At 43.3% G+C, this 17,808-nt stretch overlaps 1 protein-coding gene across 7 annotated transcripts in view; it reads right to left on the bottom strand.

The window, feature by feature from the left end:
• Nucleotides 1-17,808, bottom strand: part of CACNB2 (calcium voltage-gated channel auxiliary subunit beta 2) — a 408,788-nt gene that overhangs the window by 15,954 nt on the left and 375,026 nt on the right. For all 7 annotated transcript variants that reach the window (XM_043883286.1, XM_043883288.1, XM_043883292.1 and 4 more), the window contains 2 exons: nucleotides 17,530-17,588; nucleotides 6,616-6,725 (listed from right to left, as the gene is read on the bottom strand). In XM_043883286.1, coding sequence (XP_043739221.1) covers nucleotides 6,616-6,725; nucleotides 17,530-17,588 — 169 coding nt within the window. The remainder of the gene's footprint in view (nucleotides 1-6,615; nucleotides 6,726-17,529; nucleotides 17,589-17,808) is intronic.

Here is a 17,808-nt window from a genome sequence, read left to right as displayed (position 1 = left end):
CCCCCGCCCCCCATTCAGCCCTACCCTGCCCTTGGGCTCAAAGCACTTCCAGGATAATAAATAATGCTTGAAAGAAGTTCTTAGGCATCCTCTCTGGCCTCAAACTTTCCTCTAGCATACAGTCTCCAGCTGTTCACAAATACTGCAACATTAGCACTGATTTAATTTGACTTAGATCTTTGAAACGCTAATATTCTTAAAAAAAAAAAAAGCAACATTACAGAGAACCCATTGTGCAGACTGAGAAGAATGTGCTACATAGAAATTGGTTTGTTTTTTAATTTATCTATTTACTTACTGGGCTTCCCAGGTGGCGCAGTTGGTAAAGTTGCCAGTGCAGGAGATGCAAGAGACGCGGGTTCGGTCCCTGGAGTAGGAAATGGCAACCCACTCCAGTATTCTTGCCTGGAAAATTCTATGGACAGAGGAGTCTGGCCAGGGCTACTGTCCATGGGGTCGCAGAAATTTGGACATGACTGAGCACATGCTGGCTGGCTATGTACTTACTAGTCATTAAAATTTTCAGTTCTAGGATATATTTCTTTTATCAGATCTAAATTAATATCATATACTTTAATGAGTAAAATAATTACATATGTATAATTATATATATACAAATATGTCACAATGTTTGAAAAATTAGAACTACTAATAACAGCAGCCACCATTAACTGATCTGCTACTACATGCCACAAACTACTTCATATGCTTCTCACAATAATCCTAGTAGGTATCTTGGTAGCACCACCATTTTAGAGATGGGAAATGGATACAAAGACTAAATAATTGGTAGGTTAAAAACAGTAAGAAGAACCGGAAAGATCTAAGAAAAGCAAGAAGAATTAAATAAAGACGGAGACATGTACAAATCAGAAGAAATGGTAGCATTTAGAACTATGCACAATTTTAACCAGTGTCTACACATGTACATATAGTTACATACCTGGAGTACTAAAGGACCAGTTTTGTACAAAGTAAGAATATCTTTCCTATAGGCTCCACATCACACACATAATGTGTTATTCAACATGTTTTATTGGCGGGGGGAGGGGGAAATCGTCTGATCGTTCTTCTACCACTAAATTTTTCTCTGTGAAATCACCTATTCCTTGCACTACCCTAAGAGAAACTAAAAATCCTTGTACTTACAAACAATTAAAGGCAAAACACACATAACATACTCCCCTTCTTTCAAAACTACAGACAGCACATGTGCATGTTGCGTTTCCTAGGTAACCAGATGACCTGTATGCCTGTGTGGATTCCCATCCATCCTCAGGGTGGGCTCTGGCCCCAGGCCATCTTCCACGTGGTCTAAGGACTCTGCCCTCTGAATACCCCTGCTTTGTTTGAGCAGAAACAAACCTGTCTAAGGATGGACATTCCCTGTCAGCAAAGTCAATGGATTTGGCCAACCTTGTCTTCTTTGACCTTTCTGTAGCATGTGAGACATGAAACCTTTTCACTCCCCTGTGGGATCCATCTTTTCTGTGGTTTCCTGTCCCTCTGTGCTCCCCATGCAGGTGGGGACCAGGGTTTGATCCCTGGTTAGGGAACTAGATCCCATATGTTGCAACCAGAGATCCCATGTCACAACTAAGACCCAATGCAGATAAATAAGTAAATAAATATTAAAAACATTTTTTAAAAAGAGACTTTTGCAGGCACTCAGGACACCATGTGCACGGCAGCAGATCACTGGAGCCCCCAACACAGACATTCTCAGCTGCGGTTCACACAAGCTGAAGCTGCACCCTCTGGTTTCACCTCTCATGCTGTAAATATGTGTTCTTCTTGTGATCTGTCACATTCTTCTTGGTTTTGTGCCTTTTAAAACAGCCTCCACGTGTAGGGTTGAAGTAATGTCTAGTGTTTCTAAAGGCAAGAAGGCTAAAGTATTTCTTACGGAGAAAAATCTTTGATAAGCTTTGTCCAGGCATGATTTATAGAGCTGGTAGTTGTGAGTTACATGTTAGGGGATCAACAGTATCTATCAAATAATGTGTGTGTGAGTTGCTCAGTTGTGTCTGACTCTTTGCAACCCAACGGACTGTAGCCCACCAGGCTCCTCTGTCCATGGAATTCTCCAGGCAAGAATACTGAAGTGGGTTGCCATTCCCTTCTCCAGAGGATCTTCCCAACCCAGGGATCAAACCCAGGGTTATCCAAGTAAGGAGTCTTTAGATAGAAAAATGATGCAGCCAGGTGATGTGCAGGTCAGTGGATGAAAATGTGGGGACCAGAGGCTTACAGGAACCTAACCATGTATTTCCCCTGAAAGCAGTGGTTCAGGATTCATGAATTCAGTATTTGCTCTGACTTCATTCTATGGGTGACTGGGTATTCCTATACCTATGACACCCATGAATACCGAGAATCCACTGTGTGTAAGCCCTGTCCTCTCTGGGAAGTTCTAGCTTCGAGTCTACAGTTTCCTGCTGGACATCTGGATGTTCCACAGTACTGCAAGTCCAACGTGTGTACAAATGGAGCTGTCATCTTTCTCATCCCCCTCCCCAGACCCCTGCCCTCCATGACTTCCTCATCCTGAGCCCCTTATCCCCAGAATGACACCATCTTCCTCAAAGCAAATACACAGAAATCCTTCTGGAGTTTTCTCCTTCATGTTCTCCATCCAGTAGAGAAATCCTGACTCTCTCACCTCTGGATTCCCACCAGTCTTCTCCTTCCCTCTGTCACTAATTTACAGCCTCTCTTATTCTCTAACCTGAATGATGACAAGTCCCCTAGGTGACCTCCTGTCCAAGTCTTTGCCACACCCCAACTCTGCTGAAGGGATACTTCTAAAGGCACCACTTAAAAAAAACTGCAGTATAGTTGCTGTAAAAAGTGAAAGTGAAGTGGAAGTGTCAGTTGCTTAGTCATATCTGACTCTTTGCGACCCCATGGACTGTAGCCTGCCAGGCTCTTCTGTCTGTGGGATTCTCCAGGCCAGAATACTGGAATGGGTAGCCATTCCCTTCTCCAGGGCATCTTCCTGACCCAGGGATCGAACCTGGGTCTCCTGCATTGCAGGCAGATTCTTTACCGTGGGGTCACAAAGAGATGGGGAACATGAAGGAGAAAACTCCAGGACAATTTCCACATTATATAAGGTGCACAAATGTACAACAGGGTGATTCAAGATTACAGTCCATGTATAGTTATAAAATACTGGCTCCACGGACTTGCCTGGTAGACCAGTGACTTAAGACTCTGTGCTCCCAATGCAGGGGGCCTAGGTTCGATCCCTGGTCAGGGAATCAGATCCCACATGCTATAAGTAGAGATCCTGCATGCCACAACCAAGATTGAAGATCCTGTGTGCCACAACTAAGACCCGGCGCAGCCCAATAAATGAATATTTGAATGTTAGCTGTTTCCCATGTTGTACAATACATCCTGTGGCTTATTTTTATACCTAAAAGTTTGTACCTCAGTCTCCTCCCCTTATCTGGCCTCTGCCCTCTTCCCTCTTCCCAATGGTAACCACTAGTCTGTTCTCTGTATCCCATAAGCCTGTAGAAGTGCCAGGTTTAGTAAGTACCCACTTATCTGCAGCATACACTATTTCTCTCTGAAGCTGCTTCAGCAGAACAACAGAATCTTAATTTCCCGCTCACCTCTCTCCTCCTTTTCCCTTCTCCACACCTGCCATCAGAGATCCTTCTAAAATGTTAGTCACCTTGTGCCACCTCTCTGCTTCCATGCCTCTTCCTATCACATCCACAGTTAAAGGCCCGAGAGTGCTACCCAGTCAGGCCCCCCACCACCTCTCTGATCTCATACCCTCATCATTCCACTCCAGTCACACTGGCTGTCCTGCTCCCCCTTCAGCCCACTGGACATGCTCCTGCCTCAGGACCTTGGCACCTACTTCCCCCTCTGCTCAGAACTTCTCTCTTCTCTCAGGTAGCTGCCAGGATAAAGAATTCATAACACAAATGATTCTGCTAAAAGGTCACCTCCTCAGAGAGGCCTCTCCTGATATAAAATTTTATATGATTTCCTCATATAAAATCACACCCTTGTTCTCAGCTTACTCTTTACCTGTTGTCCTGTGTCTTCTTCCAGGACTCATCAACCACTGACACAGAGTGTTAACTGTCTGCAGCCACATCTAGAAGCTTCTGTCCATATCTTCCCGGTGAAACGTGAGCATGAAGATGTGCTGTCCTTCATATCTGTGTCCTCATGCTCACCCCACTCTTGTTTCACAGGGAAGATACAGACAGAAGCCCTCAATGCAGGGGGCCTGTGTTCGATCCCTGGTCCAAGGACAAGATCCCGCATGCTGCACTAAGAATTTTCATGCTGCAGCTAAAGATTTTGCATGCCACAATGAAGACTGAAGATTCCTCATGCCGTAACTAAGACCCAGCGCAGCCAAGTAGATAAATATTAAAAAAAACCCTAACACTCAGTAAATTACATGTGTAATAGCCATTAATGCCAAATAGATGGAATAGTTGCCAAAGCCATTTCATTTGATCAAATTGGTACATGATCATAAACAGGATTCAAACACAACAAACTTGCAGATGTGTTAACTAAAATCTCCAAATTGTTTTTACAAATGAAACAAAAATGTTGGTATTGATATAATTCTTGATATAACCCAAGTATGAAGGGATTTGTGGTTATAGTCATCATTTATGGAAGTTGTACTATGTTTAATCTTTCCAGTAATTCCACAAGGTAGCTAGTATCATCTCTTTCTCTCTCTTTTTGGGTTTAGATGAAGAAATGACACCATATCCAAGTCCCTGAGTCCTTGTCCTTTGAAATAAGACTTTTTTGATTTAGTCTACCAGGCTTCCCTGAGTCTCAAAAATCTGACTTAAGAGTTAATGATTAGGCAAAATATGGACAGAAGCTCTAAGTAGACATTTCTCCAAAGAAGACATAAAGATGGCCAAGAGGCACATGAAAAGATGCTCAACATTAGTCATTATAAGGGTAATGCAGATCAAAACTATAATGAAGTATCAACTCACACCAGTCAAAATGGCTATCATCAAAAAACCTACAAGCAATAAATGGAGAGAAGGGAACCCTCCTACACTGTTGGTGGGGATGTAAATTGGTGCAGTCACTATGGAGAACAGCAAGGGGGTTCTTTTAAAAACTCATAATAGAGCTACCATATGACCCTGCAATCCCGTTCCTAGACACATATGTGGAGATAAACATAGCCCAAAAGAATACATGCACCTCAATATTCATTGCAGCACTGCTTACAACAGCCAAGACATGGAAGCAACCTAAATGTCCATCCACAGAGGAACGGATAAAGAAGATGGGGTACATATATACAATGGAATATTACTCAGCCATTAAAAAGAATGAAATAATGCCATTTGCAGCAACATGGATGGACCTAGAGACTGTCATACTGAGTGAAGTAAGTCAGAGAAGGAGAAATATCGTATGACATCCTTTATATGTGGAATCTTAAATGATACATACAAACTTATTTACAAAACAAACTCACAGACTTAGAGAACAAATTTATGGGTGCCAGGGGGAAGGATCAGGAGAAAGGATAGTTAGAGAGTTTGGGATTGACATGTACACACTGCTATATCTAAAATGGAAAGCCAGCAAGGTCCTACTATACAGTAGGGGAACTGTATGGAGAACATGGGGAACTCTGCTCAATGTTATGTGGCAGCCTAGATAGGAGGGGAGTTTGGGAAAGAACAGATACATATATATTTAGGGCTGAGTTCCTTTGCTTTCCACCTGAAACTATCAACATTGTTTAAAAAAAAAGTTAATGATTGAGAAATGTGAAAATGTAGAAAAAAAGAATAGCTGTTGGGCTGGGAAACTATTAACAATTTAGACTATATAGCAGCCACATAGCAGAAACAACAAACTCCCAGTTCTTCAAAGATATAAAGGCTGGACACACATTCGTAAATTGTTTTTACAGGAAGCAGATCCCCACCAGATGAAAACTGCTGACCGCAAGAACAGAGAAGCTAGACTGGTTGAAACCAAAAGGTTGATGATGCTTGAGACTTCACGTTGATGCCAACCAATCCTAGAACTGTGCATGAGCTGATCTCCCTGCAGCCCCCTCCCTCACACTGCCTTTAAAACCCCTTCCCTGAAGCCATCAGGGAGCTCAGAGCATTTGAACATGAGCTGCCTGTTCTCCTTGTTTGGCTCCTGCAATAAATGCTGCACTTTCCTTCACCACATCCCTGCATCAGTAGACTGGCTTCACTGCATGCAGGCAAGCAGAGCCAAGTTTGATTCAGTAACAGAAACTGAGCCTTAAAGATATTAATGACTTTGCTTGTGACAACACTGTGCAAAGCAAGGAGTTTTAGAGTCTATAGACACCAAAGCTCATGTTTGTGAAAACAGACACCATCCAAAACACTCATGCTGACAGCCTGTGGAATTTTTAACTCGAAAACTTTCAAAACAAATCCTTCCATACCATGAAATCACTAAGACAGCAGCAGTGGCTACTGGTGACACCTGTCTGTTTTGCCTATGCACTCTGACACACGGAATTATCATCTAGTCAGATCTGCTCACTGGTAGCCTCAGCAAAAAAGGTTTAAATGGCTTCAACTCTTCAGCAAAGGACACACTTACCTAAGCTTGACCTCGTGTTGGATCTTTCTATTATTGCATGCTTACTGGGATTGTTTAAGACAGAGCGTTTGGCCAGTGAGATGTCAGCGGTGACCCTTGTGATGGAAATCCTGTTGGCAAAAAAGCAACAGAAGATCTGAGATTATTCACTGAATAAAATGGGACAGAAATGCATACCCCAAACTCATCCAAGTATGATACATGAAGTGAAGTGAAAGTTACTCAGTCGTGTGTGTCTGACTCTTTGCAACCTCATGGACTATACAGTCCATGGAATTCTCCAGGCCAGAATACTGGAGTGGGGAGCCTTTCCCTTCACCAGGGGATCTTCCCAACCCAGGGATTGAACCCAGGTCTCCCACATTGCGGGTGGATTCTTTTAGCAGCTGAGCCACAATATAGACCATATTTTCAACCAAGAAATATTAGGGCACTTACTCACTCATTTTTCTCTTTAAACTTTTTATTTATTTTCTATTGGGGTATAGCTGATCATTCATTTTAATTCTGCACCTACCTAACTTAGCATGTATCGGTTGCTTACCATGTGCCAGGCATGCCCTCAGCATTATCTCATTACCTGGATTAACTCATTAAATCACTCTAAAGACTTCAGTGGAGAGGATATTCTCCCACTTTTGTTGATGCAAAAAAAATGAGTCATGGGTAGATGGTTTCTCTAAAGCTATATTGTTCCTAAAAGTGATGAAGCTGCAATTTGAACCCAGAACTCCTGAGAGCCTATATTCTTAGCCCCTGTGCTGTAATCCCTCCTGTAAGTATGGTGCTGTGATCAGCATGAGGAATAAATAAGAACAAGACAAACAAGATCTTCTCTAAGAGAGCCGAGCAGCAGAGATGGGTCATAAATAAGAAATTAATAAAGTATTACAGGTTAAGAGGACTGTTCTGAAGAAGACACAGAGGGTGTGGTGACAGACAATCATGAGTTGAGGAGTGGGGGAGTCATCTCAAAAAGGGTAGACATGAGAACAACAAAAGTTGGGAGCTGGGCAGAGTAAATGACTTAGGTTGGAGACTGGGCTGAACAAACAAGCCAGCGGTAGGGAAAATGTGGAGTAAAATAGCTCATAAGACCTCTGAAGAAGAAGGTGAAGGGGGCACTAAAAATAAGAGATTTGGTTAAAAGTCTGTTCCATAGTTAGATCCCTCCATCTCCGCTTTATTACATCAAGCCATGAGATGGCCATCCTTTCCCTGTGTGGTGTAAGACCACTGACTGGTCTAGTCTCTCCAGGAAGTAAAATAGGGCATCTGAGCAGGGGTGCTGCACAGAGCAGGGACAGAGAGAAGAAAAGGATTCCAAATGTTGAGCCCCCAGCCCTCCTCCTCATCCTAGAATTTTGGTTCAGTTCAGTTCAGTCGCTAAGTCGTGTCCGACTCTTTGCAACTCCATGAATCGCAGCACGCCAGGCCTCCCTGTCCATCACAAACTCCTGGAGTCTACCCAAACCCATGCCCATCGAGTCAACAATGCCATCCAGCCATCTCATCCTCTGTCGTCCCCTTCTCCTCCTGCCCCCAATCCCTCCCAGCATCAGGGTCTTTTCCAATGAGTCAACTCTTCGCATGAGGTGGCCAAAGTACTGGAGTTTCAGCTTCAGCATCAGTCCTTCCAATGAACACCCAGGACTGACCTCCATTAGGATGGGCTGGTTGGATCTCCTTGCAGTCCAAGGGACTCTCAAGAGTCTTCTCCAACACCATAGTTCAAAAGCATCAATTTTCTGTGCTCAGCTTTCTTCACAGTCTAACTCTCACATCCATACATGACTACTGGAAAAACCATAGCCTTGACCAGACGGACCTTTGTTGGCAAAGTAATGTCTCTGCTTTTTGATATGCTATCTAGGTTGGTCATAACTTTCCCTCCAAGGAGTAAGCGTCTTTTAATTTCATGGCTGCAGTCACCATCTGCAGTGATTCCCGAGTCCAAAAAATAAAGTCTGACACTGTTTCCACTGTCTCCCCATCTATTTCCCATGAGGTGATGGAACCAGATGCCATGATCCTAGTTTTCTGAATGTTAAGCTTTAAGCCAACTTTTTCACTCTCATCTTTCACTTTCATCAAGAGGCTTTTTAGCTCCTCTTCACTTTCTGCCATAAGGGTGGTGTCATCTGCATATCTGAGGTTATTGATATTTCTCCCGGCAATCTTGATTCCAGCTTGTGCTTCATCCAGCCCAGCGTTTCTCATGATGTACTCTGCATGTAAGTTAAATAAGCAGGGTGACAATATATAGCCTTGACGTACTCCTTTTCCTATTTGGAACCAGTGTGTTGTTCCATGTCCAGTTCTAACTGTTGCTTCCTGACCTGCATACAGGTTTCTCAAGAGGCAGGTCAGGTGGTCTGGCATGCCCATCTCTCTCAGAATTTTCCACAGTTTATTGTGATCCACACAGTCGAAGGCTTTGACATAGCCAATAAAGCAGAAATAGATGTTTTTCTGGAACTCTCTTGCTTTTTCAATGATCCAGCGGATATTGGCAATTTGATCTCTGGTTCCTCTGCCTTTTCTAAAACCAGCTTGAACATCTGGAATTTCATGGTTCACATATTGCTGAAGCCTGGCTTGGAGAATTTTGAGCATTACTTTACTAGCGTGTGAGATGAGTGCAATTGTGCGGTAGTTTGAGCATTCTTTGGGACTGCCTTTCTTAGGGACTGGAATGAAAACTGACCTTTTCCAGTCCTGTGGCCACTGCTGAGTTTTCCAAATTTGCTGGCATATTGAGTGTAGCACTTTCACAGCATCATCTTTCAGGATTTGAAATAGCTCAACTGGAATTCCATCACATCCCCTAGCTTTGTTCGTAGTAATGCTTTCTAAGGCCCACTTGACTTCACATAGGTTATATCCCCTAGGTGTCAGGATGGAAGATTCTTCTCTGGGGGAATCTGACCCACAAATAGAAAAGACCCAAAGAACAGGCTTTGGTGGTTTCCCATGGAGACTGCCCAGTGGGGCTGTCCTACAGGAAACATTGTGTCTTATGAGCACAGAATCTCCAGTTGATTCTTTGATGTTCTGTTATTATACTTGAGCACATCAGTGGTCCCTGGGCATCTCAGGAGAACTCCTCATATGAAAGACCAAGACACACAGAAAAACCACCTATGACTGACGCCCAAAGCTGACTGCTAAGAGATGATTATACCTATGAAACTAGAACAAAATTCTATTTCAAGACTCAGAGTTTTTGAAAATTAAAAATATAACCGTAGAAATGAAAATTCAAAAGAGGGGCTAGAAGACCAAGTTAAGGATATCTTCTAAAGAGTAAAACTGAAAAGACAAAGAGATGGAAAATAGGGGAATAAAGGCATAAAAACTAGAGAATTACCCAGGAGGTTCAACTTCCAATAATAAGAGCTCCAGGAAAAAGAGAACAAGGAAAACACAAGAGAGGAAAGTAAAAAAAAAAAAATTAGAATTAAGAGTCTAATTTTCCAAATGGGAAGGGGGAGTTCAGCAGAAAGGTTGAAACTTCCATATCAAGACATATTCTTGTAAATGTCATGACATTGGGTACAAAGAAAAGCCTAAAAGCTTCCAGAGGAAAAGGCAGGTCCTATACAAAGGGTCAGGAATGGAAATGCGTGTTCTTCTCAACAGCAACAATGGTTGACACAACACTGTAAATCAACTATACTTCAATAAAAAATATTAAGATTGGAACCCCCTCCCCACCAAACAAAAAACCAAACCAAAAAACAGTAACAATGGAGACAGAAGGCAATCGAGCAAAAATCCTTACAAATTCTGGGGGCGGGGGGTGGGGGTCAGGGAATTATTCCAATCAGAATTCCGTAACCATTTTAACCATTTATCAGTTAAACAGGAGGGCTGATTAAAGGCATTTTAAAGACACTCAGGGTCTCAAAAAGTTTTAATGTCCTCTTTCTAAAGAAACTGTCAGAGGATATTCTTGACAAAAATGATGGAGGTAAATCTTGACAGAGATCAGTTCATCTAGGGAAAAGGGGTTCACACCCCAAAAAGGTGGTGACAGGCATAATGAGGAGACATGTCTCATAGTGACATATATGCACTCAACACAGAGACAAACCATCCAGACTGGGGCAGGCCAGGACATTCCTGGAGAGAGGTTCAGGAAGACACAGCTGAGGGACACCTGGATATGTATGAGTCTATTGTGAGGAACTTGAAACAACCAGGGGAAGAGTGTGGGGCTGGACTGGCACCAACTAATAGAAAGCTAAGCATGTGTAAAAAGCAAAATTATTAATCTCATAGATGCCACAAAGAAAACACATCAGAAAAAGTAATGCAAATAAATGACATGGCTCACTGAAATCTTATTTACATGGTCACAATGCATCCGAAATATAGAACCAGCCAAAATTAAGATGCAACTGTTGGGAGATTGAAGGATGAGGTGGATGCAGGTGTGTAGATGTGAGAGACACAAACAGGAGGAATATACATGAGGCAGCTAAACAGTCTTCATCGTAGGAAGTCCAGAGAGAATGCCTAACAGTGAATGAAGCATGTGATTTAGAGGCAAGAAGTAAAGACCGAAAGATACAACTGACAGAGTTAAAAGTGGTTGCCTCTGGAGAGCAGGACATTCAGTAAAGTGTGGAAAGGGAATTACTGGCTTTTGCAAAAAAAACAAAAACAAAACAAAACCTATTGATTTATATACTGTATTCTTTACAGTGTGTAGTTTCCTGAATTTGGACCAATTCATAAAGTCCTGTCTCCACCATCACATTCATGACATGGAACAGATCCGTGAGCTTCCCGACCCCACCCCTGTCGATCATGGGCTGCTTTCTATCCCTGTGGTTTTGCCTTTTCCAGAACATCACTGTAGTCTCTTGAGCTGAGCTTCTTTCACTCTGCATAAGGGATCCGAGATTCATCCATGATGTTGTATCAATAGTTCATTCCTTTTTATTGTGGGGTAGGACTCCTATTTACAAAAATTAAGTCTACTTGATTAAGTTTTTTGTACTATGAGGACAATTTTACTTTCTATGGAAAAAGCGATAACCAGAAAAGCAGTATTAAACCCAGCCACTTAAACACAGTTTCATTTTGACTTCCCAAGGCATTCACAAGTGAGTTCAGATGACAGGTGTTCAGCAACTGTTTAAAAATGTCTTTATTTATTTGGGGGTGGGGGTGGTAGAGTGGAGTGATGTAACGATAATCCTTTCATGTTGAGTGCCTGCATGGCATGGAGGGTACTGGTCATTCCACACAGACTTATGAAGTGCCTACTAGGTGCAAATCTTCATTCAGAGCACTATTATGGAACTCAGATTCTTGTGGGGTGGAGGGAGGCAGGGATATAGACAAAGACATGTCTGATGTTGGGTGGCATTAAATGCCAGTGCAGGACAAAGGAATGAAGTTGGGTCATTTGTAGAGATGTTGATGGACCTAGAGTCTGTCATACAAAGTGAAGGGAGTCAGAAAGAGAAAAACAAATATTGTATATTAAAGCATGTATGTGGAATATAGAAAAAAGTACAGATGAACCTAGTTGCAGGGCAGGAACAGAGACACAGATGTAGAGAATGGATGTGTGGACACGGGGGGAATGGGAGGGTGGTATGAATTGGGAGATTAGGTTTGACATAAATACACCATGTGGAAAGTAGAGAGCTAGAGGGAAGCTGCTATAGAGCACAAGGAGCCAGCTCAGGGCTCTGTGATGACCTGGAGGGGTGAGGCGGGGGGGGGCAGGCTCGAAAGGGAGGACACACACACACACACACACACACACACACACACACACACCCCTGATTCATGCTGTTGTACAGCAGAAAGTAACACAACATTGTAAAGCAAGTATCCTCCAATAAAAAAATTATGCATGACAATAAGGACATAGGAGGGGTTCTGAGGATGGTATATTTTCATGTTCAGGGAGACTTTTCGGGAAAGGTGACCTTTGGATGAGCCACGTGGATACTGTGGGTAGGGTTCTGTATGCAGAGTAGGAGTCAGGACCTGAAGTGCTGGCCCCTAAACCAGGACCACTGAGTGGTACCCGAGGCCTGCTGAGAACAGGATCTAAAGAGCCCTGGATACTTGCTGGGAGGCAGGCTGCCCTCTGGGGGACACAGCCTGGGGATACAGTGGTGCCAAGGCACACAAAACCAGGCCGGAAGCCTCTCACAGTCAGCCTGGGGGGATTCAGCCAGAGGACAGGATTTTCTTTAATGATCCAACTTCCTCTCTGCCCCACAGGCTTTGTTTTATCCGCACATGGTGTGTTACTTGGCTGGGCTTTCCCTGCCCTGCTTGTGTGGTTTGCTCTACAGGCTGCAGGAGGAGAGTTACCGTCCTACTCCTTAAGTGATGCTTCTGGAATTGTCATTGCTTGAGGTTCCACCAAAAAACAGACCCTGAAAATCCTAAGGGCAAAAGTTTGGGGACAATTCACTGTAGAGGAGTGGTCCTCAACCCTTGCAGTGTATCAAAGCTGCCTGAGAAGACTTTACAGTTAGATAAAGTCCCACCTTAGACATTGGGCTTCACTTAATCACAGGTGGGATACAAGTCCATGACTTTTTTTAAATTAAAAAATGTTTTTTTGCCATGCCACATGGCTTGCAGGATCCTAGCTCCCTGACCAGAGATGGAATTCATGCGCCCTGTGGTGGAAGTGCAGAGTTCTAGCACTGAAACACCAGAAAGTGAAAGTGTGAAAGTATCAGTTGCTCAGATGTGTCTGACTCTTTATGACCCCATGGACTGTAGCCTGCAGACTCCTCTGTCCATGGGATTCTCCAGGCAAGAATACTGGAGTGGGTAGCCGTTCCCTGTTCCAGGAGATCTTCCCTACCCAGGGATTGAACCTGGGTCTCCTGCATTGCAGGTGGATTCTTTACTGTCTAAGCCACTAGGGAACTGCCAGGACATCTCCTAAGTTTGCTACATTTTTAAAACCTCTGCTGGTTTTAAATTGGCAGCCAGGGTAGACAACCACAGGTTCAGAAGAACCTGCCTCACATCTAAGTACATTTCTACACGACAAAGTTTCCCAGCATTGATTTCCAGTAAGACTCCTTAGCACAGGGTTCACCATGCCCCGCCCCCCGCCCAGAATTCAGTACACATGCCAAACGCTTCTGTGACAAGACCTGACATTTTCAGAATCACTGGAGAGGACAATTGAATTCATCACTGATAGTGGCTTTTCTTTCTTGCCCCCAATTTCCTTGTTAATTTACCTGTCATTGTCCTACTAAGTGAACAGGAAGATTGCTTTGTTCACGGGGTGACACGGTTGTTTAGGGTGGATCTGACTGAAATGGGCTTGTCTAGTGCACATAACAGAAAGGATAATGACTCATCATCTCTTCTCTGACATCACACACTTAAGGCTATTTTAGCAATGAGGGTCTTGATTCTGACAACTCTCCAGGGCATCAACACATGAACCTACCTGGGTTTCAGAACAGAAAATAACCCCTATCAAGAATCTTCTTATCTCCAATCCTTCCTTTCATATTTTCTCCCTCTTGGGCTTTACATTTTTTTTAAAAAATATACTTTGTTGAGTTTTCCCTGGTGATCCAGTGGTTAAGACTTCACAGTTCCAATGCAGGGGATGTGGGTTCGATTCCTAATTGGGGAACTGGGATCCCACATGCTGTGTGGCATGGCCAGAAAAATATTTTGCTTAATAGATAACACAGGAATGATTCATTTCCCCCTCCTATAACTGCATATCTATATAGAATTAGCCACATTCATACTTGTTATGAGTTTCCACCCTCTATGGCTGTCTGGCCAACCAGAAGCAGACAGTGTGTGATTTACTAACTCTGGATGTCTTGCCTTGAGTGAAAGAGTTAATGTTTTGCATGACTTTTTTTGAAATTCTGCTTTACAGACCCTATTCCTTCCTCTGAAAGTGAAAGTGAAAGCTGCTCAGTCATGTCCAACTCTTTGCGACCCCATGGACTATACAGTCCATGGAATTCTCTGGGCCAGAATACTGGAGTGGGTAGCCGTTCCCTTCTCCAGAGGATCTTCCCAACCCAGGGATCAAACCCAGGTCTCCCACATTGTAGGCAGATTCTTCACCAGCTGTGCCACAAAGTAAGCCCAAGAATACTGGAGTGGGTAGCCTATCCCCTCTCCAGCAGATCTTCCCAGCCCAGGAATTGAACCAGAGTCTCCTGCATCCTGGTGTGCTGTGGTTCATGGGGTCGCAAAGAGTAGGACATGACTGAATGACTGAACTGAACTGCTGCATTGCAGGTATATGCTTTACTAACTGAGATAACAGGGAAGCCCCTTCCTTTCTCTGAGGATTTTTAATTGGTGATCACAGGCCTATAGTGGTGAATTCCAGTTTTAAGAGTTGAGAGGAACCATGGCAGGTCCATTCATAAAGCCACATGGTAACTACTTTGGGCCAGAAACAAAAGACTGATACAACAATGAAAATACTGTCTTTGTTTCTTAAATTAAATCAATCTGGATGGCAAATACTGTAGAACATGGGTCCATGATGCACCCTGTAGCTGGAATCTATCTTCCAAGTTCAAAACTTAACTCAGGTTGAAATAGAGGTCAGGGAACCCATCTCATTCCCCCATCTTTGGCATTTAGAAAAGAGTAGTGGGTTAACTCAGTCATAGAGAGTGAAGTGCCTAGTCTAGCAGAATTTTCTGGGTAAGTAGGTTCATGTAGACAATCCCAAATGGTGAGTCAAGAACACAGACGTGAAAGCTACATGGGCCCAATTAGAGGTTGGGCCAAAGCCTAGACCAAGCTGAAGGCCCAAAGACCAAGCTGTGTTTCCCAGCATGAAATAAATTATATTTTATAAATTCATGCAAAGCAAAACTATCTAATGAGGAACATCTGATTAGGAAGACTCTGATTCTAAAGTCTTTGTTTTTTTAATTTAGGCTGTGCTGGGTCTTCATTGTGGGGCACAGGCTTCTTTTCGAGTATGGCACACAGGCTTAGTTGCCCTGTGGCATAGAGGACCTTAGTTTCCTGACCAGGGATTGAACCTGTGTCCCTTGCATTGGAAGGATGCTTCTTAACCACTGAACCCCAGGGAAGCCTCATGAAGGCTTTTTTGAAACACAGATTCTAGTTTTCATTTTCTGTCTCTTTCAGTCCTTTGCTTTCAGTTCTACTACTATTCTAGTAGTCATGTATGCTCTGAAGAATTGATGCTTTCGAACTGTGGTGCTGGAGAAGACTCTTGAGAATTCCTTAAACAGCAAGGAGATCAAACCAGTCAATCCTAAAGGAAATAAATCCAGGATATTCATTGGAAGGACTGATGCTAAAGCTGAAGCTTCAATACTCTGGCCACCTGATGCAAAAACTGACTCATTGGAAAAGACCCTGATGCTGTGAAAGACTGAGGGCAGGAGGAGAAGGGGACGACAGAGGTTGAGATGGTTGGATGGCATCACTGACTCAATGGACACGAATTTGAGCAAACTCTGGTAGTTGATGAAGGACAGGGAAGCCTGGTGTGCAGCAGTCCACGGGGTCACAAAGGGTCAGATAAGACTTGGCAACTGAACTGAACTAGCAATATCCTCCTGTTATAAAAGCTCCCCTCTTTGCCCTACCTTCCCTACTGATTCTGGCTGTGGAATAGACCTTGGTCCTTGTCTTCTTTGAAGAAAGAATTCAACAAAGAGACAAAATTTATTAGAAGCACAGTATGTGTGGAAAGCACATGGGGGAACCTGGAGTAAGCCTGCACAATAGAAGGCTGCTTATTGGCGGCAGTTTTCCAGGTTGTCTCTGGTCAGTCATCTCGCTTGTGCCCATCTTTGGTCTTTCAAAGGGCAGCAGGAAGCCAGCTTCAGGTGCTCAGCCTGGAGCCTATCTAATTCCTACCTCATTACCAGAAGTCAGTATAAACAAGAAATAGTCATGAAAGCTGGTGTGTTCAAGGAAGAAAGTGAGAGATCTAAAAGAACAGTGAAATCTACAGATTCCATCTACTGCACTTGTATTGCCAGACAGGAAAAGGAAAGGAATATGGAGAAGAGAGGCATCCAATGTGTCTCATTAAAAATACAGAAATACACCCTAGCTCTGTCTGCTCCCAGGTTCCCAATAACCTATGCTTAGTTTATATTTGGAAGCTTCCAGTTTAGACTCCAATCCTATCTTTGATGCTTCAGAAGTTGGCTGAAACTTTACTATGGTGCCTACTGGTTATTTGATTCAAGGCTGCCATTCAATACACCCCCAGTAAACTCCGTGAAGCCAAGGCCCTTATCTGATTTTGCTCCTCACAATGCCTGGCTCAGTAGAGAAGGGGAAGCCCTGTGACAGCTGTTTGGGTGGAGATGGGGAATGGGATCCAGCACCAGGTAGGGGTTGGCCATCGCTCACAGTAACAGGAGAAAAGGGAGAACATTCAGGCAAATAAGCAAGGGGGATGGGTGTGCAGCTGGTGGGAACACTTGGATGAGCTCCTCTGCTTGCTTCTGTTTGCTCAAAGAAACAGGAAGCAAGTTCACCAGGAAGCTCGAGAGGAGAAGGGTTTGATGAGAAAGGAAATGCTGTGAAAGCCTTTAAGAAGAATAGAAAAGTGGACGGAAGAGGCACATAGAATATGATTTCTGGGCAGCACTGAGGGCCAGCTCATCATGAATTTAGGGTGAGACTCATCAGCAGGAGTTTGACCAAATTCAGCTACAGATGCAGGTGTAGGAGTGGAGAGCTGAGGTTGTGTGGGTAAGTATGATAAATATTTACTGAATCAGATCGAACTGAATGGAACTTACATCCTGTCACCACAGAGGGTTGAGAAGCCAGTGTTCTCTTAGGATCCACCCGCCTGTCCCACCCAGGTTTCAGTTTCATCATCTTTAAGGAAAAGATTCACAAAACCCAGAATTCTGAAATACTCACCGCCCTTCGAATCTGTGTTTTAAAAAATCAAACAGTGCCTTTTGCATCATATCTGTGACCTGCAATTGAACAAGCAGTAAGACATGAAAAAACATTACTAATTACGATAAAACAGTCTTATTCCTCTTAATGTTAAAAATCAAGTCTTCCCAATGGGAAAATTTAGCATGTGAGGGTCACTCCCTTTTTCTGTGGCTGAGCTTTGATACATTAACAATGAAACAAAACAAAGTTCCCCAAACTCACTCTTGGAGGGACAATTAACAACATTTCAAGGGG

The sequence above is a fragment of the Cervus elaphus genome, chromosome 23 (genome assembly GCF_910594005.1).
Source record: "Cervus elaphus chromosome 23, mCerEla1.1, whole genome shotgun sequence".
Taxonomy (NCBI): Eukaryota; Metazoa; Chordata; class Mammalia; order Artiodactyla; family Cervidae; genus Cervus; species Cervus elaphus.
This window is presented reverse-complemented; position numbering and strand designations above follow the sequence as displayed.